The 26,331-nt window shown below is 50.0% G+C and overlaps 1 protein-coding gene across 4 annotated transcripts in view; it reads left to right on the forward strand.

Annotated features, from left to right (window-relative positions):
• Positions 1 to 26,331, forward strand: part of CLIP2 (CAP-Gly domain containing linker protein 2) — a 74,630-nt gene that overhangs the window by 39,366 nt on the left and 8,933 nt on the right. For 2 of the 4 annotated variants that reach the window (XM_090276887.1, XM_090276888.1), the window contains exons 4-13: positions 5,945 to 6,069; positions 7,527 to 7,740; positions 8,389 to 8,586; positions 9,706 to 9,809; positions 11,658 to 11,718; positions 15,604 to 15,708; positions 17,421 to 18,356; positions 20,337 to 20,394; positions 22,698 to 22,781; positions 23,622 to 23,778. In XM_090276887.1, the coding sequence (XP_090133013.1) occupies positions 5,945 to 6,069; positions 7,527 to 7,740; positions 8,389 to 8,586; positions 9,706 to 9,809; positions 11,658 to 11,718; positions 15,604 to 15,708; positions 17,421 to 18,356; positions 20,337 to 20,394; positions 22,698 to 22,781; positions 23,622 to 23,778 (2,042 nt within the window). The remainder of the gene's footprint in view (positions 1 to 5,944; positions 6,070 to 7,526; positions 7,741 to 8,388; positions 8,587 to 9,705; positions 9,810 to 11,657; positions 11,719 to 15,603; positions 15,709 to 17,420; positions 18,357 to 20,336; positions 20,395 to 22,697; positions 22,782 to 23,621; positions 23,779 to 26,331) is intronic. The other 2 variants (XM_090276890.1, XM_090276889.1) reach the window with 2 other exon arrangements.

Genomic DNA, 26,331 nt, shown 5'->3' on the forward strand with positions numbered 1-26,331 from the left:
TGTCCTGAGAGATGGCTTCCCACCCAACGGGAGAGGGGCCCCAGAGTGGGGGCCCTGGGAGTTGAGCCCTGCTGGGATTGAGAAGGCAGCAGAGAGTGAGGCCAGCCGGCCTCTTTTACTGGATAACTACTCTGAACCTCAGTCTCTTCATCCAGGAGTAGGGTACACTGCCCACCGTAGTGAGGTTTCAAATTCATGTTCCCACTGCCTGGCATATAGTTGGTTCTTTTGAAATGGTGGGAGTGGAGCAAGTTTTAAGTAGGGAGCTGGTCTCTTTCAGGCACACCTGAGGCATGCTTAGGGGTTGCAGACAAAGTAACATTTAGGAAGTCATACTTAGGTTCAGATAAACATGGTAGATAAGCTCATTTATGCTCTGGAAAGACAGTGAAGGGATTTTTTTTAAAAAAGGTATTGTGCCCTGGCTGGTGTGGCTCAGTTGGTTACAGCATTGTCCCATAAACCTAAAGGTTGTGGATTCAATTCTTGGTCAGGGGACATGCCTGGATTGTGGGTTCTGTTCCCGGTCAGGATGCATATGAGACGCAGTCACAAATGTTTCCCTCCCTCTAATTCTCCCTCCTTTTCCCTCTCTCTAAAATCAACAAGTTTATCCTTGGGTGAGAGTAAAACAAATAAGTAAATAAATAAATATTGGGTTAGCCCAAAAGTTCGTTTGGTTTTTTCCATAAGATGGTTCTAGTAGTGCTTAGTTGTTTTGAACCTCATTCAGAACAATTTTGTTAGATTGTATTGTGGCAGCTGTCATGTCAGTGTGCATTTAAAAGAAAAACTTACCAAAATTGGTGAATTTTTATGTAGCTGTTTTAATATTGAAAATGGAAGAAAATATGCAACATTTTGGCATATTATGCTTTATTATTTCAAGAAAGGTAAAAATGCAACTGAAATGTGGAACAAGATTTGTACAGTGTATGGAGAAGGTGCTGTGACTGAATGAATGTGTCAAAAGTGGTTTGCAAAGTTTCGTGCTGGAGATTTCTCACTGGACGATGCTCCATGGTCAGGTAAAAGTTGATAGTGATTAAATTGAGACATTAATTGAGAACAATCAACGTCTACCGTGCGGGAGAAAGCCGACATACTCAAAATAGCCAAATCGATAGTTATTGGTGAAAATAAAAAATGTATGCTTTATTTTACGGAAAAAGCCACATGGACTTTGTGGCCAACCCAAGAAATAAACAAGGTACTAAACACTCACTGACAAAGAAAACGAGAGGAGACGGCAGCAATGACACAAGACCCAGCACTGCTGAGTCCACAGGCAGTAGAGGGAAGCAGAGAAGCTGCCCATGTTTCTTTCAGAAACCCCAGAGGTCAGGAATCAGCTGCAGGACGGCCTCAGGAAATGGGGTTGATGTCAGGGCCAGAAACAGGAGAGTCTGTTGAAAAATCCTTAGCTTCCCATCCCTGATCTTCCCTGCTCCCCTCTGCCCAGTGACTGTCCCTCTAGCAGACATCAGGGATGGACACTTTTTTTGGCCTGAAAAATGAGGATTAAATTAGCATTTCTATCCTGAAGGCTGAGCTCCTTTCCCCACTGGCCTCTCCCTCCCTCGGCTCCTGGGCTGCTGGCTGCTTAGCCTCTGCCCTCTACGCTGAAGAGCACGAGAAGCTTCTCTGGGAAAAACAGCTGGTCCTTTTTGAAACAAGAGAAGTAATATAACCATTAAATTCTAACAGAATACCACTGAATATATGAATATGAGTATTCAATGAACAAAAGAGCTCTGGGAAATGAAAAACCTGATTACAGATACAAGAAACTCCCCAGAAGTATCAGAAAATAAATTGTAGGAAATTTCCTAGAGACTAGAGCCAAAAATGTACAGAACAGGAGAGAAGAATAAAACTACAGAAAATCCGTTCTATAGATCCAACTTCCAATGCTAGTGGTTGCAGAAAGGGATCAGGGGAAAAGAAGGAAGTCAAGTAGGTAATCCAAGAAAATCCCCCAGGGTTGGCAAGGGTTCCTTGGCTGCAAGGACCCATGGGAGCCCATGAAAAGAGTGGGAAGAGGCCCGCACTGACACACCTCATTGTAACACTGCACAGCCCTGGGACAAAGAGAAAGCCCTGCAGGTCCCCAGGGTTGGAATACAGGCTCACATAAAGGACTGGGACTCAGAATGGCTTTGAACTTCTCAACGGCAATGCTGGATTCTTAGAACACATAGAGGGAACCTTTGAAATTCTGAAGGAAGAGACCCAGCCAAACTATCGTTCACCAGTGAGGGTAGCAAGAGGGTTGAAAGGTGTTCATACAACTTACAGATGAACACTCATAGCAACACAATTCATAATAACCACAGCGGAAACAACCCAAATGATCTTCGGTGGATGAATGGATAAACAAAAAGTGGTGTAATCCATACAGTGAAATATTATTTGGCCATAAAAAGGAACAAAGTACTGATACTGATAAACATGGATGCTAAATGAAAGTGACCAAACACAGAGGATACCTGTTGTATGATTCTCCTTATAGGAAATGTCCAGAATAAGCAAATCTATAAAGACAGAAAGTAGATTAGTGGATGACAGGGGCTGGGGAGAGGTAGGCAACGACTGTTGTTGGGTACGGAGTTTCTTTTGCGTGTGATGAAAATGTTCTGGAATTAGGTAGCAGTGATGGTTGCGCATGTACTAAAAGCCACTGAACAGTACACTATAAAATGATGAATTTTACTTTATATGAATTTTACCTCCCCCAAATGAGATTAGAATAAATATTTTCAGTTACACAAAGGCTCAAATATCTTATCTCCTCCTGTACTTTTTCTTAGAAAGCTATGTGAGGATGTGCTGTACCAAAATAAGTGAGTAATCCAGGAAAAACGGAAAACATAGAATCCAGGAAACAGGATCCAGTGCAGGAGAGAGGCGAAGGGACTTCTCAGAGTGATGGTGATGAGAGGCCACAGGCTGGTGGCCTCACCACTGAAGGGCCGGGACCAGTCTGCTGGCAGTGGGTCAGGTGGCTAGAGGAAGATCTTCACAAAGAACTGGATGGAGTTCCCAGTGCCTCGGAGCATCTTGGCAGGAGACTTGAAAGAGTTTGAGGCTGAGGCAGAGTTAAGTCCATGTAAACCAGGCAAACAAACAATCATAAAAGTAATTATCTGTAGGGTAAAATTGTGCAGGAAAGGAAAAGTAACTGCAGTCTCCCTCTGAGTAGTGGTTACTTAGTCATAGCACTATAAGCCTGGAACTGATCAAAATTAAGACATGGCCACATGGAAGTAGGTGGCCAGCCTGGAAGTAGTAGTGAAGCAGTGGTGATGGGGAGCTAACACCTCCCCTTCTTGCTGGGAAGTCGATGAATGGCACTCAAGATTGAAAAGGGAAGAAGTAGCAATGTAAACATGTTATTTAGATATATGGAGGTAAAATACCAAAAAAATCAGCTGAAAGAGTTCAAGTTTTGACACTCCGTCTCCCTTCACAACTAAGAAGGAATACAACTACCAAAAAACCAGAAATAACCAGAAGTTCCAGAAAATAAAGCTACATGGAAGTCCAGTGCATGAAGTTATAAAGAAATGGTACTCATCCAGATGGGTAGGAGGGGTGAAGCCAGGGCAGAGAGGTCAAGCTGTGCTGGCAGCAGCAGCTGCGGTGACGGTGGCGGGACGGCTGTAAGCCCAGACAACCGTATTTAAGGGGAGGCAAGAAGCACCTGGGAAGCACTGCCAGCTGCAGACCAAACCCGTCTGGTCTTGCGATTCCAATGCCGGGGAAGGCAGACCTCCATTGCCTCAGACTGTGAGGGCTGGAGGGTGTGGGGATGGAGCAGGAGGCTCCTGGTCTCTCAGCGGAGAGTGAATGACAGGAAACCATCTTAGAACCCCCACCCCCACAGAAAACGCCACAGCGTGGTGAGAAGGGCCGCCGGTAGTGATGAGTGCACGGGGCTCTGCCCCGTATTCCTTAGGAGATGTGACAACCCTGCCCAGGAAGCAAAGGTAAACACAAAACTGTCAGGATGGCACAGATCATGATAGAGATCCCGGTGACGCAGCTGACCAGACAGCAAATATCTAATCTAACAAAGCAACAGATAGGAAATCTTTCTGAGGCTCAGTTCAGAGCTTTGATTATAAAAATGCTTACAGACCTAACAGCAGATCTTAAACAAGATGGGGAAAGAATGAAGGCTAGTCCTGCTGAAATGAATGAAAACACGCAAAACAAGTCGTGAGGAAAAGAAAACCAGGATCACATCAACAAATCGGAACATAGGGAAGGAACAAACAGTCAACCAGTGCAGAAAGAGGAAAATAAAAGTGAGGAAACGCGGAGAGGCTCAGAAACCTATGGGACAGCTATAAGTGGGCCAACATCCGAATCATAGGGTTGCCAGAAGGTGAAGAAGAACTAGAAATTGAAAAATTATATGAAAAAATAATGAAGCAGAATTCCCCTAACTTGGGGAAGGAAATAGACTTACAGGTCCAGGAAGCACAGAGAGTTCCAAAAAAACTGGACCCAGGGAGAACCACACCAAGACACATTGTAATCAAAATGTCAAAAATTAAAGATAAAGAGAGAATCTTAAAAGCAGCAAGAAGAAAATTATGTACAAAGGGGTCCCAATTAGACTATCAGCTGATTTCTCAAAAGAAACTCTGCAGGCAAGAAGGAACTTGCAAGAAATATTCAAAGTAACGAAAATCAAAAACCTACAACCATGATTACTCTATCCAGCAAAGCTGTCATTCAGAATGGAAGGGCAGAGAAAGTGTTTCCAGGACAAAGTAAAACTGAAGGAGTTGATCAGATCCAAACCACTGTTACATGAAATGTTAAAATGACTTGTATAGGAGAAAGAGGATCAAAACTAAGAACATTAAAATGAAAACTGTATCTCAACAACCAACAACAGAAGCTCTAGAGAATCAAAACAAAGGCAAACTAAGTAGGCAACGAGAGTGGGAAAAGAATTATAGGCATGGGGAACATACTGGGGGAACGTCAGCAGGGAGGGGGAAGAGGGTAAGGGAAGGAGATGGTACAGGAATTAAGAGGCATAGTAGGAGGGAGTGGAGTAGACAGGAAGATGCTGAGAAGAACTATATGCACAACCAATGGGCATGGACTAAGCAGGGGGGACAACTGGAGGGAGGGATGTCACTGGGTGGAGGGGAGCAGAGGGAAAAGAAATTGGGACAACTGTAACAGCATAATCAATACAGCATATTAAAAAGAGAAGTTCAAGTTTTGCTTTTGGAGAAATGTAGAGAAACTTCTAGGGCTTTTTAAGGCTTTGGAAGTATTTGATTCTTTATATATAAATAATTTTAATTTTTAAAAAATTTATTTTTACAGTAATCATACTTATTAGCTTGTCCTGTGAGGTTTTTGTTTTTTATACCTGTGGTGAAATACACATTACATAAAATTTATCTTCTTAACCATTTTAAGTGTATAGTTCAGTAGTGTAAAGTATATTCACATTGTCATGCAACTGACCTACAGATCTTTTTCATCAGGCAAAACTGAAACTCTGGTCCCATTAAACTACAGCTTTCCATTTCCCTCTTCCTGCCAGCCTCTGGCAACCACCCTTTGAACTGTTTTAAAGGATACAATTTATTGAGACACTGTACATTCAGCACTTAATCCTCACAAAAACCGTTTTTACAGATGAAGATGGTGTAGCTCAGAGAGGTTAGGTGACTTGCCCAAGCTCATACAGCAGAGTTTGAATGCAGTCTGTCTCCAAAGCTCTTGCACGTGACAGCCCTGGGAAGTGCTGGCCCAGCTGTCCTTAGGCCTCCCCCCCTCCTTACCTCTGGCTCCCTTCTCTCCTACACACGAGAAGGGAGGGATGGGCTGAGACTGGGTACCTGGGTCCCTGCACCATCTCTGCCTGTGCCCACTGTATCCTCTAGACCTGAGTCTCTCCGTGTGCCAACAGGTTGGCGGGACAAAGACTGGCGTGGTGCGCTATGTGGGGGAGACGGACTTTGCCAAGGGCGAGTGGTGTGGCGTGGAGCTGGACGAGCCCCTTGGGAAGAACGATGGGGCAGTGGCGGGCACCAGGTATGGTGGGCTTCCCCCAGGGGTGTGGGAGGGGGCTTCTTTTTGCCTGGGATGGGTACCGGAGACAGGGATGGGGCATGTGAGGAAGCCAGTGTTGAGTGTATGGGTGGCTGTGCCGGATACCACTGTATAGATGCTGTCTCCATCCTTTTGTCACAGCAGCACATGCGGCAGATGGGGGGATATCATCCCCATTTTACAGATGAGAGAACAGAGGCCAGAGAGGTCATTGCTCAAGGTCACACAGAGTCAGGGTGCAAACGCTAAGAGAGGCGATGGTCTCTGCCTTCTGGGGATTTCCTGGGTGACACAGGAAATCGCACAGTAAGCTGTGCTCTACAACCAAGGGTGGGCTCACAGCTGGTTCCAGGTTCTATGCCATCTCTGGTGAAAAGGAATTGACTGCCAAGCATGTTGGGTCAGGGGGGTCTAAGGCTGTGTCTGGGCTCATTGCTAGTAGGGTGGGGTTGGTGATATGATGGGTGAGCAGTGTCGGGGATGTAGGGCCAAGGCCAGGTGGCTCACGTTCATGCATTGGCTGTCCCTGGGGTAGATTCCGTGCCCAGATGAGGCTCTGACAGCTCTGAGAAGGAAGGTATGCTAGGCTGGGGGGACAGCACAAGCAAAGACCTTAGTGTGGGGAGAGGAGGGATGGGTGGCAGTTTCAAGGTGAGTCAGAAACCGGACAGAACTAGCTCCCCTGGCCCTATGTAGAATCCTGGATCAGAGAGATTTAGAGAAGACCACCACCCAGAGCTTCCTTAACACTCTGCCTTCCTGTTTACACGGCAGATCTTTCTCCCAACTCACTCTTGCTTTCTGAATTCAGGGGCAGGTTGGGTGGCAGCCCCCATCCCACCTCCACAGTGTCTCCCTCAGGCTCTTGCTTCCCTATGCAGGGAGCTCCATGGGCAGGGGGTTGATGTGGTTTCTTGGATGTAGGGTGGTCAGGGCAGCCTCAGCCATGAGAATGGGGCTGCAGATATGGCTGGTGGCCTCTGAGTGCTGTATGGGACAAGCATAGTCTGCCTTGGAGCCCGGTAGGCTAGGGGGTCCAGTCCCAGCTTTGCCACTTGACCAGCTGTGTGACTGTGGGCATCAACCTCTCTGAGCATCAGTCTCCTTGTCTGTGAAACGTAGATAACAATTGAGTGGTTGGGGGGCTTGAAATGATCTTTCATGAAAAGGGACTGGCACAGAGCTCAGTAATTGTTATTTCCCAACTGCCCTGCCCCCCCCAAAAAAATAAGTCCAATAGCTGTTCATAGCTACAGAGAATCTCAGGCCCTACTTACCTCTATTCTCTTTCTGGAAATTTCATCTATTAATCTTTGGGTCTGTGTGATTGGGCTGCAAGGATGAACCTCTCTGCTGGGCTGTGAAGAGGTGGGAGGAAGCAGGCGAGGCTCCAGGCTGTGTGGCCATGATGGCAGCATGGGTCTCTCTTGCTTCCCCAGGTACTTCCAGTGCCCACCCAAGTTTGGTCTCTTTGCACCCATCCACAAGGTGATCCGCATCGGCTTCCCATCCACCAGCCCAGCCAAGGCCAAGAAGACCAAGCGTATGGCCATGGGTGTTTCAGCGCTGACTCACAGTCCCAGCAGTTCTTCCATCAGCTCCGTCAGCTCTGTGGCTTCCTCTGTGGGGGGCCGGCCCAGCCGCAGTGGCCTGGTGAGAGCGGGGCTGGGGGGCGGGTACCCTGGTGTATGCGTGGGGTTGAAGACAGAAGGATCCAGCTGTCCCAATCTGCTCCCGGCTTGCACTAGCTCCAGGCATTCTCAGTTTGGAATTGTTGAACAAAGATGAAAGTGTATATCTTTTAACAAGGGAAATTCATCCATTTATATTATTGTTATTTTTATATCACTGATTTGTCGGTAGCCTAAGCCCTTTCCTTAGAGTTAAGGAGGGTCATACGGATGCAGGGCTAGTCATACAGGTGCAGACCAGGGGATTCAAAAAGTTGCCATAGCCACTGTGGGTGAGGGGAAAAAGGTGAGGTTGCCCTATTGGGCAGAGAGCCTTCTATCCAAGCTCGGTCTAGGATGGAAGCTTCCTCCTGGCCCGGGAGAGGGTGGCCCAGGCGAGGGAGCCCACCACGAGACGGAGCCCCAGCTGTGACTCTCCTGGGGGGGGGGGGGTTGTGTCTAGAATCTGAAATAATATGCTTCCCCCTGCATAAGTAGACAGGGGCATTAGCAGGAGGAGGAGCAGGACCCTGGGAGTCCAGGCTCTTGGGTCCCCCTCCTACTGGGTAGCTGTGGGTTATGTGGATGGTGCTTAATCTCTGAGTCCTGCCTGCACTCTGCCTCTCTGCAGCTCACAGAGACCTCTTCACGCTATGCCCGCAAGATCTCAGGCACGACTGCCTTGCAAGAGGCGCTGAAGGAGAAGCAGCAGCACATTGAGCAGTTGCTGGCTGAACGGGACCTGGAACGGGCCGAGGTGGCCAAGGCCACAAGCCACATCTGTGAGGTGGAGAAGGAAATTGCCCTGCTCAAGGCACAGCATGAGCAGGTAGGTGGGCAGGCAGGGCAGTGGGCACCAGGAGGGTACCAGAGCCTCCTCAGGCCAGGCTTGTAGGTTACTCATGCTCAGAGCAGAGAAGACTCCTCTTCTCCTCCTGGCAAATATCCTTCTGGTAGATAGATGCATGTACTTCAAGAAATAGCCCTGGCTGGGTGGTTCGGTTGGTTGGAGTGTCCCATCCACCAAAAGGGCTGTGGCTTGATCCAGGGTCAGGGCACATATCAAGGTTGGAGGTTCAATCCCCGGTTGGGGCACACATAGGAGGCAACGAATCAATGTTTCTCCCTCATATCACTGTTTCTCTCTCTCCCTCCTCCCCTCTTCCTCTTTCTCTAAAATCAATAAATACATCATTGGGTAAAGATTAAAAAAAGATAAAAGAACCTGTATATCAACTGCCCCTTGCTTTTTACTACTTCCTTAGCACAAGCATTTTCTAGGTCATAGAAAATCCTTCCCTATTTGAACAGCTGCATTGCCATTTCACAGGCTGCGTCCTTGCTGACCCCGCTGTTGTTTAAATTATTTCCAATTTCTCACTTTCTCTAAATAATACTCATGTATACATTTTTTTGTATACAACTGTCCATATTTCAGATTGTGCTTTCAAGTAGATTCGTGGGTTGGGTTTTAGGGAAGTAAGCCCTCACCCATAGCCTTGAGTCCTCTGCTGTCATATGTCTACTCTTCCTTGATGCTTGTCACCATCATGAGTGCCCCATCCTGGGCCCTTGTCCCCATTTGAGGCCAGCTCACCCTTCCCTTAGGTGCTGGCATTAATAAAACCAAGCCCACATGTGTGCTGTGACAGGAGCCTTCACAAGACAACATGATTTAGGCCCTTAGGGGTTGGAGGAGGAGGCAGATACAGGGGTGCTAGGTATGGGAACAGGTGGACTTGAGGTTTCCACTGGGTGAGGCACTCAGCTGGGCCCACCCTTACATCAGGCCCAGGTCCCTGTCCACCCTGGGCTGGCAGGGGAGTAGGGGGCGGCTCGGGCTCTAGGCCCAACTCCTTGCACTACCCCCGCTCCCTCCTGAGCCCCCCACCTGGTCTCTGGTCCCCAGAGGAGGCTGACCCTGTTTTGGCCCTTGCGTGGGGCCCAGTATGTTGCAGAAGCAGAGGAGAAGCTGCAGCGGGCCCGGCTGCTGGTGGAGGGCGTGCGGAAGGAGAAGGTAGACCTGTCCAACCAGCTGGAGGAGGAGAGGAGGTATGCGCTGCACCTGCCCTGGTCCTGGGAGGACACTTTCTGAACTTCCCTGGGGATAGCAAGGACTGGAGCAGAGGCTCACAGGCTTGGGGCTTGCAGGCCCAGGTCCAAATCCTGACTCTACCTCATACAGGATGTGTCATCTGGGCTGGTTACGTGAGCTCTGCGGGCCTCAGTCATCTCATCTGTAAAATGGGATGGTGATCCCCATCCCTACAAGCTGTTGGGAGGACTTACAACATAATTCCAGTAAGCACCCAGCATGGTGCTGAACACATGGGTGACACCACATTTCTCCCCACCTGTGTGGGGTTCACTGCTCCTGCTCTGCACAGCTCGGGCAGCCCGTCCTAAGGAGAATGCCCAGGGAGGGGGTTGGCTCTCATGTCCTCTGCCCCTGGGAAGACTTGCACTGTGAAGAAGACCCAATGTCCCCACCCCTTGAACTGAACCAGCTCAGGTCCACAGAGCACCCCTCTGGGCCAGGTTCTGGGCATGGAGCTCATAGTTCCTATCTGGAGGCTCTGTTTCCATTCACATGTCGAGAAACTGAGGCTTAGAGAAGCAGCAACAATAGGATGCTTGAAATGCCTGGCACCTGGGTGTGAGCCCACATGCTGAGTGCATTATGTGTATGTCTCAATCTTACCATTAGCCGAGGGGGCAGGTATTAATTCATGTCACAGATGAGGGACTGAGGCTCAGCTGGGAGGGGACCAGCCTGTTAATTGTGCTGCCTATTCTTTATGCCCTGGCACAGTGGCTGGTGGAGATGTGGTTCCCTGGCCTGGTTGGGTCCTGGGTCGCCTGGTGGATCAGAACTGATAGGGATAGGGTTTCCCTTGGCCCAAGAGCCTCTCTTTGTCTCCTGGCTGACACAGATTTCTGCGGCTTCCTCCCCTTCCCCATGCAGTAGGCAGCTTCCACCCTCAGCCACCCTGCCCCCACCATGGGTTGTTTGGGGCTTTCAGCCAGGCGTGTGCTCCCCAGGCTGACTGGGGAGGGAAGGGCAGGGCTTATTTATATCTGCCTGAGATGTTGGTCAGGGCCTACACCTCTGGCCTCCATGGCAACATGTCTGATGCTGACAAACAAAAACAGATTTTTAAAGCATTGTGGGAGTTGTGTCCAGGAAGGGCCTGGGTACAAATCCCAACATTGTTCTAGACATGCTGGGTGACCTTAGGCAGGTTACTTGCCCTTTCTGGGCCTCAGTTTTCCTCATCTGTATGCGGAGAGCTGGCAGGAGGCCCCAATAAGAGCAGCTTTGTGAGCTGTAATGCACCTGTGTCTCTCCTGCGGTGTTTTGGCATGTGGGTGGGTGAATGTGTCTCTATGAGGGTGGCCCCCTCCACATCAGGAAGCAGTGCAGATTGGGACTCTTGCCCCTGATTTTGAGGCCTGTGGATGAGTGCAGAGTCAGCGGGGTAAGAAGCCTACTCTCCTTCCCTCCCCACCCCAACCTCGACTATTCCATGTCGCAGTGTCTGTTCCCTGCAGTGATGAAAACAGAGTGGTCACTAGCATTACTCTGCTTCCATTTCAGTCATTCCTCCATTTATTCCCACAGCCACCCTGGGGAGGAAAAATGTTGCATTAAACATTCCCATTTTAGAGAATTCGGTGGTCTCTGCGTGGAGCATAGGTCAGGAAGTTGGGAGGGCTGGAGGTTTGCAGGAGGCTCTGCTTCATGTGGCTTTGGGCAGGTGTCTGCCCACTGGGACAGCGCCTTCTCTGTGATCTGAGCATGGGCTCTGGCCATCTATGGCCTTGCCTCCCTGCCATTGCTGACTTGGGAAAGCCTACCTATCTGGGCAGCCTACCTATCAGCCCCCTCTCCCCCTGCAGGAAGGTGGAGGACTTGCAGTTCCGAGTGGAGGAGGAGTCTATCACCAAGGGAGACCTGGAGGTAACAAAAGCCCTGCCCCTGGCTTGCTTGGCACCTCAGGCTGAGCCCTTATAGGGGCAAATGGCCATGAGGTCCAGGCAGCAACTCTGCACCCCCTGGGAGGGGGCTGTGGGAATTTTGAGGGAGAAATGAAGAAGGGTCATTCCCCGGGAGAGTGAGAAGGGGATTGGTCATGAGAGACTCAGGTGTCATAGGTGAGAATGGCTCAGGTCTAGGAGCCTGAGTGGCCGTGCTCCCTGTGTTGTCCACTGAGTGGGATGGACCAAGGGTATGCACAGGGCTGGGCCTGAGGACATACTGGCTGGGTTCCCCAGCCACTGCTTTGTTGGGTATTAGCCCCTAAAGGTGACCCTTGGGCCCTTAGTTCATCTTGGATTCCAGGTAAAATTTTGGCTAAAATTAGCTTGTTGTTAAGGCACAGAACTTATAGTTGGGGAGACAGGTTCAGAAAGGCAGATGGACTCACCTAGTAATAAAGCAAGGCAGCAGGCACTGGGACCAGGGACCAGGGCTCCTGACTCCTGAGCTCAGCCCATAGGACCAGTTTCTATCGTCTCCTTGGTTATAATGCCTGGGCAAGTGGTCTGGGCACAGGTGGACCTTTCACCCTTCAGTCCAACCCACCCTTTCTGAGATGAGGGGTGGGAGTGCTCACATCAATTAGTAAAGCACCCCACCCCGCCCCAGCGCTTCTCACCAAACCATGCAGAGACCGCAGGGCTCACAAGGCCACAGTTGGGAGGGCACGAACGCCTCCCTGCTGTGTCCCTCCCTGCTCTCTGGGAGGTGACAAGGGACAAGGACTCCTGGAGCTGTTAGATGAAGCAGGGAACAGTGAATTTAGTCCCACTCCACATGCTGACCTGGCCCTAAGTGGCCTGGGATAGACTTCCCTTCCCAGGCCTCAGTGTGCTCTATTCTAGAATGAAGAGGTTGAACTAGGTCAGGGATCCTCAAACTTGAGAATTCATTACCTAGATGGCTTGTTCAGATACAGAAGGCTGGCCCCCACTCAGAGTGGCCATTCAGCTGGTTTGGGTGGAACCTGAGATTTGTATATTTCTAACAAGTTCCCAGGTGATGCTGATCTAGGGACCACACTTTGGGAATCACTGTACTAGATCATTCTGAGCTCAAATTGGAAATGGCAGCTTCTGATTTTGTAAAAGAACCATTCTAAGACCCCTGTAACTGCCAAATGCACAGCAAAAGCGTGCAAATGGTTGTCCTGCCTGCTAGATGACTCCAGCAGGGGGAGGGACATGTATGATCTGTGTAGGGTCACTACCAGCTGACCCTGCTGGAGCAGGTTTTGCTTCTTGATCTTAAAGGATGGATATCAGGACCCAACCTGGAGTAGGAGCCCCAGCCCAGCATCAGGGTGTTCTCATGGATGTTTCCCTCTTAGCCAGGGGGCAGGTCATGTGGTTATGTTTGGCTGGCTTTCCCACTGGATGGCTGCCTCCTACGGGGGTTGCGGTGGGCTTCCAGGAAAAGCGCCCATAGGTTGAAGGAGCAGAGACCCCTGTAGCTAACACCAGTCAACAGAGGGGAAAGGCTACAGGGAAATCTCACAGGTAGTTCAGGGAACTGGAATAAGAAACAGCATTAGGATCCAAACCTGTTCTCTCCCGTTCAGGGGTCTCCTTCTCATGATTTGTGGTCGGTCAGCCTTTGTGTTTGTCTGTCTGTCTCACTGTGTCTCCACAGCCCTTGGCACATCTGTTCCCTCTCTCCACCACACACCCAGTGGCGGGGCTCTTCTCAGCTCCTGCACCACCATCTACTCGCTGTCCTCTCAGGAGAATCTGATTGGCCCCAGGCTAGCCAATGAGCTGGCTGACTTTAGATCAGCTGATCCACCCCCGGGCTACTTGGTCCTGGCTAGACAGACAGTGACTGACAGCTAATTCAGTTCAAGGAAGATAGAACCCTATTGCTGCTATTTTTAATGTGACCATATCCATGGTAACCAGAAGGCAAATCAACCCAAAGTTCCATTCACCCCCTTGCTTATCTTAAAAGTCAAAAATAAACCCCCTCCAGCTATATCACCCCATTTCTCTGCTTACCTTCTTCTGACCTCACTTCCCCAGCCACAAGAGGTACCCATTTCAGACTCCCCTCTCTGTGGAGCTGCGCTGGTTTGGGAACAGGTGTCAGGTCTGGGATCCAGCGGTCTGAATCTGGACCTTGCACTGCCTGAAGCTGCAGTGTGATTCTGAGCCTGAGGCTTCCTCTCTGGAGGGGCCTCTCTCTTTTGCAAGATGGGGAGACTGCCTTGATGGTGGTTTTAAGAACATTAACTTCAGGGGGACCCGACAAGACCGAAACGAGTGTGGTGGCCCCACTCCTCAGGTCCTAGGCAGTGTCCCTAGAGCAGCGCGGAAGGCCAAATTGTCCACCCCACTTAAAATCTAGCCTCTAAGGCTGCCCAACCCCCAAGCTCCTAAACTGAATTTATCTTAGGCAAGCCCCGGAAGCAACTCCACTGAGCTCCCCTGTGCCCTGCCGAAGATCCCAGTCCATGGACCAGGAGGCTAGAAGTTCTGAAAGTGATGGAGAAGAGTCCTGCTGGGGGTCACCAGATGAAATTGCTTTTGAACTTGTGAGCTTGGAGGCTTTTTCTTGCCCATGGTGCCACCAGTAGGGCGTTTATGATCGTGCTCCATCTAGCATAGGTCCCAGGCAGTGCTGTTGTGGGGACATTGCCTGTGAGGCTAGGATGGGGCACCATCATCAATCATCCTGTAATTTTCTGGAAGAGACTTGACTCTGGCTGCTTGTTAGCACTGCAGCATGCTGCCCTCTTGAGAGAGAAAGAGGGAACCTTTTTAGTTCTTCTAGGAAAATTAACAGAAATAAGGTCATAGGCTGAAGGACATGAACATCTCTGTAGCTGCTGATGACCTGCAAGAGTATTTCTGGGACGGGTAGTATGGATTTACACCGTCACCACTCACCGTCAGCCTTGCTAGTGTCTGGCACGTATTCTTGTTTTTACGAATACATGCTGTACTGCTAAGCCTGCCTCTTCAGAACTGCTGCACAGATGTGCTTTAACCTTGTTTCTCCTGGATGATGATGGGACAGGCGGGATGATAGGAGGACCCTCTTGCTTCTCCCTACCATGAACTTGGTCTCCAGACTGCTCTGGGTGCTTGCAGATCTGCCACGAGAAACCCAGATGCCAGCCTGGATGCCTGGAGAGTATTGGGCTTTGTTAGTGTGTGAGGTGAGCTTGTGAAGCTGCGACAAAAATGTCCTTGTGCTCTTGGGAGACCGGGCATCTTCTGCAGAGCCTGGCGGGTGGGCACTGACAGGGCTGGGCTTGGGGCTGGGCAGTGGGAGGCACAGCCTAGGCTCCACCAGGGAGGCCAGGCCGGGAGAATCATGGGGGGTATTTTTGAAAACATTCCATTTATTTGGTTTGTCCACCTTCAGCACAGGCCTAGGGGCCAGGGATCCTGGGGTCATTCACTTATTCATCCCAGCGGCCTTTTGCGTCTGGCATGAAAAACAGCCCACAGGGTGGGACCAGGCTGGGGCTCCTTGCCAGAGCTGTAAGGGGAAGGGCCACCTGGAGGTGACAAAAGGAACCCAGGGTGTCGATTGCCACCCAGCTTCGGCAGGATGTAGCAGCCTGTCCTCTGCCCTTAAAGAAGCCCAGCCAGGACACTGAGGGGCAGGAGGCAGGCTCACCTCCGCAGACCGCCCCCCTCTCTCCCAGAGCCACCTCCTCTCCTTGACCTGTTTTCCTGCCTTGTTCATGGTAGATGACACCGCCTCTCTCTTTCTCTTTCTCCCTCTTCCTCCCTCTTCCTCCGGCTTCCTTTCCCTGTGCCCTCTGCCTTGTCCCTCCTCCCCACCCACCGGGTGGACCAGACCCAGACGCAGCTGGAGCACGCGCGCATTGGGGAGCTGGAGCAGAGCCTGCTACTGGAGAAGGCGCAGGCCGAGCGGCTGCTCCGAGAATTAGCCGACAACAGGGTAACGCGCCCGCGCCTCCGGCCTGCCAGCGTCCTGGCCTGTGGATGACCTTGGGCTCCTCTGTGTTATTATTTTCTCTGTCCTTGGCTGCTGTCCTCAAATTGTTTTTTTTCCTTTTGCGTCCTTTCCAGGAGGGATGTGGTGGGTCAAGAACGTGCTTATGCTCCACTCCCATGGATGCCTGTTGGGGAGGAGGGACTTGGCTCTCTGTGACTTTACTCCCCAGCTGGTCCCATTGGCTGGGAATGTCCTGTGAGACCTTTCGCCTTCCTCCCTCCCCATGTATTGCCATAACAAGGCTTTGTCATGTTCAGAAATCAAGGGTCTCTTGGAAACATCTGCCTCTTGTGGGCAGGCACAGAGACAACCTATCCATGCCTCCCGTCTCCCAGCTGGGGAAGGCTGGAAATCGGGGGACTGTAGATCCAGGTTTCTCTAGCCTGGGGCAGGGGGATGTCTTAAATATGGTGGCAGGAAGGACCAGCTTGAAGAACCTGGGGCTGGGGGAGTAAGGGTGTCCCCAGGATGTGGGCTTCTGTGTCAGCGCAGGGTGCGGCTGTTCTGATACAGTGGGTCAGGGAGTGGTTCCTAGGCTAGGGAAAGCTCCTTTTGGGGATGAGTTTCCCCCCAAGTCCCAGGGCCTGGTTCCAAGTCCAGGCTCCAGGCCCAGCTGGCCCCTCCACAGTCACCATGCATGTCCTGGAACTGGCTCCCTGTGCAGACACACACATTCAAACAGCTGGCGGGCCTAGCCCAGGGGACAGCCCAGCTGCAGTTCTGGCAACGGAGCTAAACAGCCAACACACAGTGATTGAGACATAAACAACGTGGGGGTGTGGGGGGAGCAACGGTCAATTTCTGCATGTCAGCCTCAGCACGCAGGGAGTGTGTGCATGCAGTGAGCATCTGGAGACACACAGGTCACTGGTCACATGCTAACTGTTACCCAGTGACCATGTGTGCTCATGCAATACACACATGTGCACAGAGGCTACTTGCAGAAACTGGTTGACAGGCTAGAGCCCTCTACACTGAGACATCTTAATCTAGGGTTTAGCACCTGGTTGAAGAAACAAAAACAGGTTTATTGAACTAAAGGTCAGCTTCAGAACCAAATTTTTTAAGCTTGTAAAAGATTTAAACATTTAAAATATATTGTTTTCAAATCTATGACCACTGACATGATCAAGGTGTAGGTTTTGGAGGGCAGAGCCTCTGATCTCGAGTCTTCCATCAGGGGGAAGGTCTGACAGCATTAATTTTGTTCTACTTTAGGCATTCAACCAACCCTTCTTTGGCCACCCTCTCCAGACAGCCCCTCTGAATCAGCCCGTTTCAGCTGGGGGACCTTTTAGAACAGGATAATGTAAAACTTCCTCTGTCATCTCTGCCCTTTAGAAATAACATGAACTGAAAGAAAGCCATAATCTGAAATAGGTGGTTTCTTTTAACCACTGATTTGTCCCAACCCTAGTGTAGTGGGGACAGTTGATTCCCTGAATCACTGGGTTGCTAGCCAGAAGGGGTCTAGCTGTGGTGGGCAAGGTCACTGAGAAAAGCCAGCGCTCAGGCAGGGGTGGATGCCCTTCCCTTTTCAGGACCTTTCCCTACTGGGCTGGGGCCCTTGAGTGGTGAGGACCCCCCACCCCGTACTGTTGCATTGCCCCTCACTCTCCAGCTGACTGAGCCCTGTCTCCCTCTCTCCCTGGTAGCTGACCACGGTGGCCGAGAAGTCGCGGGTGCTGCAGCTGGAGGAGGAGCTGAACCTACGGCGTGGTGAGATAGAAGAACTGCAGCAGTGCCTGCTGCACTCCGGCCCACCGCCCGCCGACCACCCCGAGGCCGCTGAGACCCTGCGGCTGCGGGAGCGGCTGCTGTCTGCCAGCAAGGAGCACCAGAGGGAGAGTGGCGTGCTGCGGGACAAGTATGAGAAGGCCCTGAGGGCCTACCAGGCGGAGGTGGAGAAGCTCCGGGCTGCCAATGAGAAGTACGCACAAGAGGTGGTGGACCTCAAGGCCAAGGTCCAGCAGGCCACCAGCGAGAACATGGGGCTCATGGACAACTGGAAGTCCAAGCTGGACTCGTTGGCCTCGGACCACCAGAAGTCCCTGGAGGACCTCAAGGCCACTCTGAACTCGGGCCCGGGTGCCCAGCAGAAGGAGATCGGGGAGCTGAAGGCTGTGATGGAGGGCATCAAGATGGAACACCAGCTGGAGCTGGGCAACCTGCGTGCCAAGCACGACATTGAGACTGCCATGCACGTGAAGGAGAAGGAGGGCCTGCGGCAGAAGCTACAGGAGGTGCAGGAGGAGCTGGCCGGGCTGCAGCAGCACTGGCGGGCCCAGCTGGAGGTGCAGGCCAGCCAGCACCGGCTGGAGCTGCAGGAGGCCCAGGACCAGCGCCGCGACGCCGAGCTGCGGGTGCATGAGCTGGAGAAGCTGGACGCGGAGTACCGGGGCCAGGCACAGGCCATTGAGTTCCTCAAGGAGCAGATCTCCCTGGCAGAGAAGAAGATGCTGGACTACGAGCTGCTGCAGCGGTCAGAGGCCCAGAGCAAGCAGGAGGCCGAGAGGCTGCGGGAGAAGCTGCTGGTTGCTGAAAACAGACTCCAGGCTGTGGAGTCCCTGTGCTCGTCCCAGCACACCAACGTATGCTGCCACCCTGCTTGCTGGGCTGTGCGGGAGCCCGTGGGCAACAGCAGCCGGGGCTGGAGGGCCCAGCTGGGGAGGGTCTGGGTGTTTATTAACCTCTTTTCCAGCCCAGGGAAGCATTCTTCTTGCCCCCAGCTACATGCTCATTTAAGATCTAGGGGCACCAGGCTCAGAGGAGGAGGCTCTTGTCCCTCTGTGAGAAGGGCAGGTGGCCTGGGTGAATGGGAACTGAGGGTGGCTGAGCTGACCTGGCTGAGTCCCCCACAGTCCAGGCCTGGAGAGAGATGTACCTCAGAGCAGAGAGCAGGCTTCCTACGAGTCCCCAAGTCCCTGATGTGCCTAGACGTGCCCTGCTGTGCAGGCTGCTGTGCTGTGGGGTGGGCATGGACATGGAGGACAAGCCCTGCCTGTCCCCAGGGCTCCCATCTCCAACTTGAGTGCTGACCTAGGGGGTCTGAGGGTCGCCCTCTTTCTGCTAGTCCTGATGAGACTGAGCAACAGTCCAGCAGTCACTTCTCCAGAGAGTGGGGGTCCCTGGAGTGGGGTCTGGAGGTGGAGGGGGTGGCCCTGGGGAGGCTGCTGCCACCAGTATCAGTTTTGCTCGGAATCTAGACATCCCAGCCGAGCACGCTAAGGAGGCCCACACGTGGGTTGTGGTCACTCGATGGGGCTGGGGAGGGCCTTTGAGTGTCTCTAGGTACCCCACTGTGTGCCAGGCCCTATGCTGCCCCATTTCACCTTCAGTCCCACGAGGTCAATACTGGCTCCTTTTCATAGATGAGCCAACCACGTCCCTAAGACGGGGCGGCCTTCTCAGGGTCCCTGCCCACCAGTGGCAGAGGTCATGCCCATCTCTGCTGCCAGAGGGCTCCCAGAGAGCGCCTAGCATGACAAAAGTCCGGGTTGGTATAAAGGGACAGCTAACAGCATGATCATTGCCTTCTTACATGCTCTGGGGATTCTTGAGCTTCTCAGGGCAGTGGGGTCAGGTCTGGGGCCCCAGGACCTGGACTTCCTTAGCGGTGGAGGTTTGGGGGTGCTGTAGTTCCACAGATCGTGGGGGACAGAGGCCTGAGGGTGGCCTCCTGGTCCTCAGTCACAGACCTAGGGCGTGGGTGGTGACCTCAGGAAGACCTCTCTTGCCTTCCACACACACGGGGTCTCGGTCTGGACTTAACGATTCCAGGGACAGCTAGAGTTTTGGTCTCATGTAGTGTGAGAATTTCTTCTAACAGTGGTTTAGTGTGTGCCTCATTTTCCCTGTGGTGTTTGTAAAGAAAGATCTAGGGGGCTTAGTCATCACTAGCTGAGACCAAAATGGGGCTTGGGATGTGTGAGAAGTGTGAGGGGCTGGTTGGTGGAGATGACGGCCTGCTCAGCTCTGGCCTGTCCTGATGTGTCGTGTTAGACTCTGGTGCACTGCAAACTCAGAGGACAGCCAGCGTGGGCCGGGGGCCAGGAACTGCTGGAGGAGGAAGCAGTTCCTTACAGAGCCAGTGATGTTTGCCCAAATTTCTTTTTTCTTCATCTTTTCTTCTCTGGCTTCTGGGTTTATTATTTAAAAGACATGTTGGAGAGAAAAGAAGTAGCATTTCTTAAAGTCCCTCTAGGAGATGTAACTGGGCATGCTCTGCACACACTGCCCCGTGGCAAACTTGTTTCACAGAGGGAAACTGAGGCTGTAATCTTCGATGTTGATGCAAACAGATTCCCAGGACCAGCGTCTGAAGGTGTTTCAGGGAAAGAGACATCTGTTTGATATAATAGACACTTTCAACAGAGGAAGGGGTAGGAGGTGTTCGCATGAAAGTTGTACAAGCAGCCTTGGGGGTGCTGGCAGCAGAGGAGGGGTCGTCTGTGGTCAGGGGGCCACAGGAAACCCCCTCATGTAAAGTAGGGCTGAGGGAGGCTTGCTGGGCCAGCTGGGGCTGGAGGAAAGGGGGAGGCGAGCATCCCCTTACAGGCTTCTTCTTTCAGATGATTGAGTCGAACGACATTTCAGGGGAGAAAATCCGGATGAAGGACACTGTGGAAGGTGAGTGGCCACTGGGCCGGCAGGACACAAGGCTTTGGGGACCGGCTGGCTTTGAGCTGGGTGCCACTTGGTTTTGCGTCATCTGCCATGTGGTGAGAGGCGCCTGCGGCATGCACAAGCCACTCACCCCCAGGACGACAGCGGCTCCGTTTACTGAGTGCTGGGCATTGTGCAAATACCTTGCTATTTGTTTGGTTTTACATTATTTTTAAAATAGGTATAAACTACAAATGGTTCAAAGGGCATCGAGTTAAGGGTCCCCATTGCCGGGTTCGCTTCCCAAAGGCAGTGTTGGCCCACTCTGTCTCCGTGCGGAGTTTATGCACAGACAGGCAAATAGTTAACAGATGGTGCCATGTCTCCCCCTCTGTTCGGCCCCTTACTTTTTCCCATTTAATAAAGTATCCTGGAGACTCTTCATTATCACACTGCCTTCTTTTCTGTGTTGCAGAATATTCCACTGGGTGGAGCCACCATCTGCATTTAGCCAGATTGTAGGTTGTTTTTAGTCTTTGTCTACTGCAAACACCACTGCAGTAAATTACCTCCTCCTTGGGCTCCATCAGTTTTAATTCCTGCTGGCTGTGGTTTAAAGGGTGTTTTCCCACAAACCTCACCAACAACATTCCTTCAAACTTTGTGATCTCTGCCAGTCTGAACAGTAAAAGATGTTACCTGATGTAGTTTCAGTTTACCTTTCTCTCATTGTGAATGAAGCGCCATTCCCATTCCTATTTGCATCCTTTGCCCATTTTTCCCTATTGGGTTATTGATCTTTTTGTTCATTTTTAGAAACTCCTTATATATGACCTTGCAAACATTCCCCACCCCCCCGAACCCCACCTTGTGGTTTGGCTTTTCTTGTAGTGGTGTTTGCCATGCAGATTTTCTTAAATCAATCTTTTTTTTTTTAACTTCTGGATTTATTATTTTTATAAAGGTATCCCATAGTTTCTTTTTAATTCCATATTCTATGTTTAAATCTCTGATATCCATCTAGAATTCATCCTTCTATAAGGTATGAGGTAAGCACCCATTTTTATTTTTTTCATAAAAGAGTACCCACTTGTCCCAACACCATGTTTAAAAGACTTACCTCCCCCCTCTCTACTGATTTGAATCACCGACCTTATCATTTTTAAATTCCCTATGTAACTAACTCTATTTCTGGACTTTCTATTCTTTTCTAGTGACCTGTCTGTTCATGTGCCAATTCTATAATGTTTTGATTATTCAAGCTTTGTTTGTTTTTCTATTACTGGCAAGCCTAATCTTTCCTACTCTGCTCTTCCAAAATTCTCTTGGCCATTTTTTTTTTTAATTGGGGAAAAACTAACATGACATAAAATTAACCAGTGAAAAGCAAACATTCTGTGGCATTTAGTACATTCACAATGTTTTGCAACCACCACCTCTGCGGAGTTCAAAAACATTTTCATCACTGCAGAAGGAAACCTCATACTCATTACCAGTCACTTTTCCTCCCCCTACTCCAGCCACTGACAACCGCTCATTTGCTTTCTGTCTCTATGGATTTGCCTGTTTTGGATATTTCCTATAAATAGAATCTGACAATATGTGGCCTTTTGTGTCTAGCTTATTTCGCATGGCATAATATATTCAAGGTTCATCCATGTTGTAGCATGATTCGGAGCTTCATTCCTGTTTATAGCTGAGTAGTATTCCATTATATGCATATGCTTCATTTTGTTTACCTATCCACCTGTTGATGGAGATTTGGGCTCTTTCCACCTTTAGGCTATTGTGAATAATGCTGCTAGAAACATGCATGTTCAGGTACTAGTTGAGTACCTATTTTTTGGGGGGGGCGGGGGTATATACCTAAAGTGGAATTGCTAGGTCATATGTAATTCTGTGTTTAACTCTGAAGAAGTTTTTGCCAGACTCTTGGCTATTCTTGCTTATTCCAAGAGATTTTAGTTCTGCAAACTTGTCTAGTTCTATAGGTATTAAAAGCTTGTTCATATTTTTATTTGTATTATGTTCACTTTATAAATTAACTGATGGAAAGTTAATATGTTTCTAGCACTTCCCATGCGTTGTCTTCCTTACAGGTCTTTGAGGCGATCCAGTATTGAATGCACATGACCTTGTGACATGGGCACCATTATTATCATCTTCATTTTTCACTCAAGGAAACTCTTGAGAATTAAGTTGCTTGAGACCACACAGTATTGGAGCCTCTAATTCAGGGGGTTACCCAGAGCAAGGGGTGGCACCCACTGGACCACAGCGCTGAACCTGAACTATTAATGGCTCCTTGTCTCTCCCTTCTCCCCTAGGCCTGCAGGACAAGCTGAACAAGAGGGACAAGGAGGTGACAGCCTTGACGTCCCAGACTGAGATGCTCAGGGCCCAAGTAAGTGGTAAGTCTCCCTCCCGCAGGGCAGATGCGGGGGGCTCTCATTGGGGCCCCATATAGTGGGGCGTGGAAAGGGTTGGAGCGTGGGCAGGGGCCCTCCCGCACTCTGCCTTGAGGAAAAGGGTGTCTGGGCCAGTTCATCTACACTGACTTCCACAGGGCAGCAGTGAGTGGGAGAAGAGTAACCCTCTCATAGTCCGTAATGCAATTGGAAACCCCTGCCAGCATCTCTGGCCAGTGGCCACCCTGTGTTGGAAAATCCATCAGGACTTTTTGGTTCCTTATAGACCACTTAGAGACATTCTGAGGAAGTACCAGGACTTTACAGTGGGGGGAAGGACACCGGCTGCAGCAGAGAGCAAGGCACAGGGGAAGTGAGAACAAAGGGTGCCTGGGGTGAGGCAGGGGGTCTGGAATTTGTGATTTTCTGGCAAACTGGCCTTTTTTTTTGTCTGCCAGAGTGCCAGTGGTGGTGGCCATGAGACAGCCCCCATCCTGGGAAATGGTTCCCACCCCCCATCTCTCCAGTTCCCATCACATTCATGTGGCATAATTGGTTCCAACATAGGTCAGCTAAGCTCAGAGTCCTCCAAGGCTAAGGTGAAGCTAGAGCTCTTCCTTGTTTAGGCAGCGGTGTAACAGTGGGTCCTGTCTCAGAACCCAGACTGCTTCCTGCCACCACAGGGCCTGGCTCTGCAGAACGAGAAACCCACTCAGTGGAGTGTGTCACTGTGACCCCCTCACCCCCCGAGGAAGCCGGCTTCCTGCTCAGGCCTGGGCCCTTGATTGGGACAGATTCCCACGGTGATCCTGACTTCCTTCTTTCCTGCCGGCTGACACTCAGTACTGGAGAGCAAGTGCAAATCGGGAGAGAAGAAGGTGGACACCCTCCAGAAAGAGAAACGACGCTTGGAGGCAGAGCTGGAGGCAGTGTCCCGGAAGACCCACGACGCCTCAGGCCAGCTGGTCCTCATCAGCCAGGAGCTGCTCAGGAAGGAGCGGTGAGTCACCTGTAGGCTGCCACCCAGCTGTCTTCCCTCTGGCCCTGACTGTCTCTCCACCTGACATTAGCCAGTCTTCTCCAGAGGTGGGTGAAGATGGACTGGGTAGGACATGTGGCTGGCATCATCAGTGATCATTGTACTCTCCTCGCTCAGCTCAGATGAAGCCTCAGAATCCTTCTTAACACAGTTCTTCAAATACTGACTTATAGGAAAGATTGGTGGTTCCCAAACTTCTTGGTCTTAGGGATGCCTTTAAACTCTTTAAAAATTATTGAGGCTTCTCAAAGAGCTTGTGTTTATTTATTCTATACTTATTATATTAGAAATTAAAACTGAGGAGTTTAAAAATATTTATTAATTCATTTAAAAATAATAAACCAACTGCACATAACATAAATAACATGTTTTTGAGACAAAGTAACTTTTCCAAAACAAAAAATATTTAATGAAAAGAATGGCATTGCTTAACATTTTGCATTCAGTCTTTACAGATTGATGTTTTGGTGACATGTATTATGAAAATCTGACTTTACATAGATATGTAGTTGAAAAAGAGCATATTTTAATATTGTTTTCAGATCATTAATATGCCACGTGACCCCAGGAAAAAGCTCATTGTTTGTGCATGAGAAATGACAGTGAAGATAGTTTTTTATTATTGTGAAAATAGTTTTGACCCACAGACCCCCTGAAATGGTCTTGGGAACCCCTGAGTGTTCCCCATATCACACTTTGAGAACCTCTTGATTCCAGTTTATAGACAGTTTGTGTAACCCATGTGAAGCTTTTGCAGAAAAAAAACTAGATGAGCATTTAAAAGTCAGAAGATTGCACATAAAATCTGGATTTTTTTCCAGATTCCCTAAAAAAAATGGGAAGGTCTGACAACACCAGGCAGACTTCCAGCATAGCAATAACCAGCCATTGCTGGAGAGCACCTGCCCCCTTGTGATGGCCAGGGCTCCCTCTGTCTCTTAAGTCCCCCACCTCTCTTCATTATTTTATTTACATCCCCTCATGGACATGGTTCGCCAGCCCCTGTAAACATCTGAAGTTCAATCTCTGATTTAAAGGAATCTTGGTAAAGTACAAGCATCTTTTTATAAAGGAAATGCTGTCTCTTCCCTTCCCCCCATTAATTCTGATGTACAGATTGGGAGTTTCTATGCTAGATTTGCTTCAAATTTACCACCTCTCTAGAAAATGTGGCCCTGCCCAGGAGGGAGTTAAACAGGTGCAACTGGGCTATATTCCTTCCCAGCATGAACTCATGACCAGCCAGGCCCCTCCATCAAGGCTCCACTGCTGCCCTGCTCCCCATACCCTCCCCCGTCCAAAACAGAATTTTATTCTCCGTATTCAGCCTAGTCTTACCTCCTCTGAGGAGTCTTTTCTTCCTGCTATCAGCTGGCTCATTTCTTCCTCTGCCTCTCATTGCTCACATAGTTGCTATCTTTTTCTTTTTGGATATTTCATTCAGTCCAGTCCCTTCTTCAAGGCTTAACTCACAGCCCATCTCTTCCTTGAAGCCTTTCTTTATTAAACTAGGCCACCATGAGCTCCTCCATGCTCCTGTGCTGCTAAGGATAGGAGTGGAAAATTAGCCAGGAATGTGTTGGCAGATTAATGGGTAGAGATTTCTTTTCCTCACATGACAGGAAATCTGGGGGTAGCTATGGCCTACAGTTGGCTATAAATATCAGTGCCAGCTGATTGGTTCTCTTGGACTCTTCCTCATGGTTGCAAGGTGGCTGCTAAAGATCCAGCCATCACATTCATAGCAAGAAGGAGGAGGAAAGAAGAAGGGGCAGTACCAGCAGACTTCCACTTTGTTCTCAACTACCCATGGCCCCCTCATAGGGCATTCTTCTCCCCTATAGTAGATGCAGGCAAGGGAAAATCCTTAGAAGGAGTGTGCCCTATTCTCTAATCCTGTGCCTATGGCAGACATTGCTAATGGACCTCCACTCTCTTTTCTGCAGAGCCTAGATGTGCCTGAGAATCATTCTCATCACAGTGCTCGAGGCAGCTACTGCCAGTTGCTTATGGGTTGACATGGGAAATGGCTGATTTCAGCCATTTAAAAGAAATGTCTTGCTTCATGGCCTCACTTGGGTGACTATTTTGTTTTGCTTTGCTGAATTTTTTAGTTAAATAGATACTCTCTCTTTTTTAATTGTTCTATTACAGTTGTCCCAATTTCCCCCCATTGCTCTCCTCTTTCCTGCCCACCTCCCACTCCCACAGTCAATCCTCACCCTGTTGTCCATGTCCATGAGTCATTTTTCCTGTTCCTTGACCAGACCCTTCCCCTTCTTTCCCCTAACCTTCCCCTCTCCCTTCCCCTCTGGTCACTGCCAGTCTGTTCCTTGTTTCTATGCCTCTGGTTCTATTTTGCTCGTTAGTTTGTTTTGTTCATTAGGTTCCTCTTATAGGTGAGATCATATGGTATTTGTCTTTCACCACCTGGCTTATTTCACTTAGCATAATACTCTCCAGTTCCATCCATGCTGTCACAAAAGGTAGGAGTTCCTTCTTTCTGCTGCATAG

The sequence above is a fragment of the Furipterus horrens genome, unplaced genomic scaffold (assembly GCF_987537825.1).
Source record: "Furipterus horrens unplaced genomic scaffold, mFurHor1.1.pri manual_scaffold_5, whole genome shotgun sequence".
NCBI lineage: Eukaryota > Metazoa > Chordata > Mammalia > Chiroptera > Furipteridae > Furipterus > Furipterus horrens.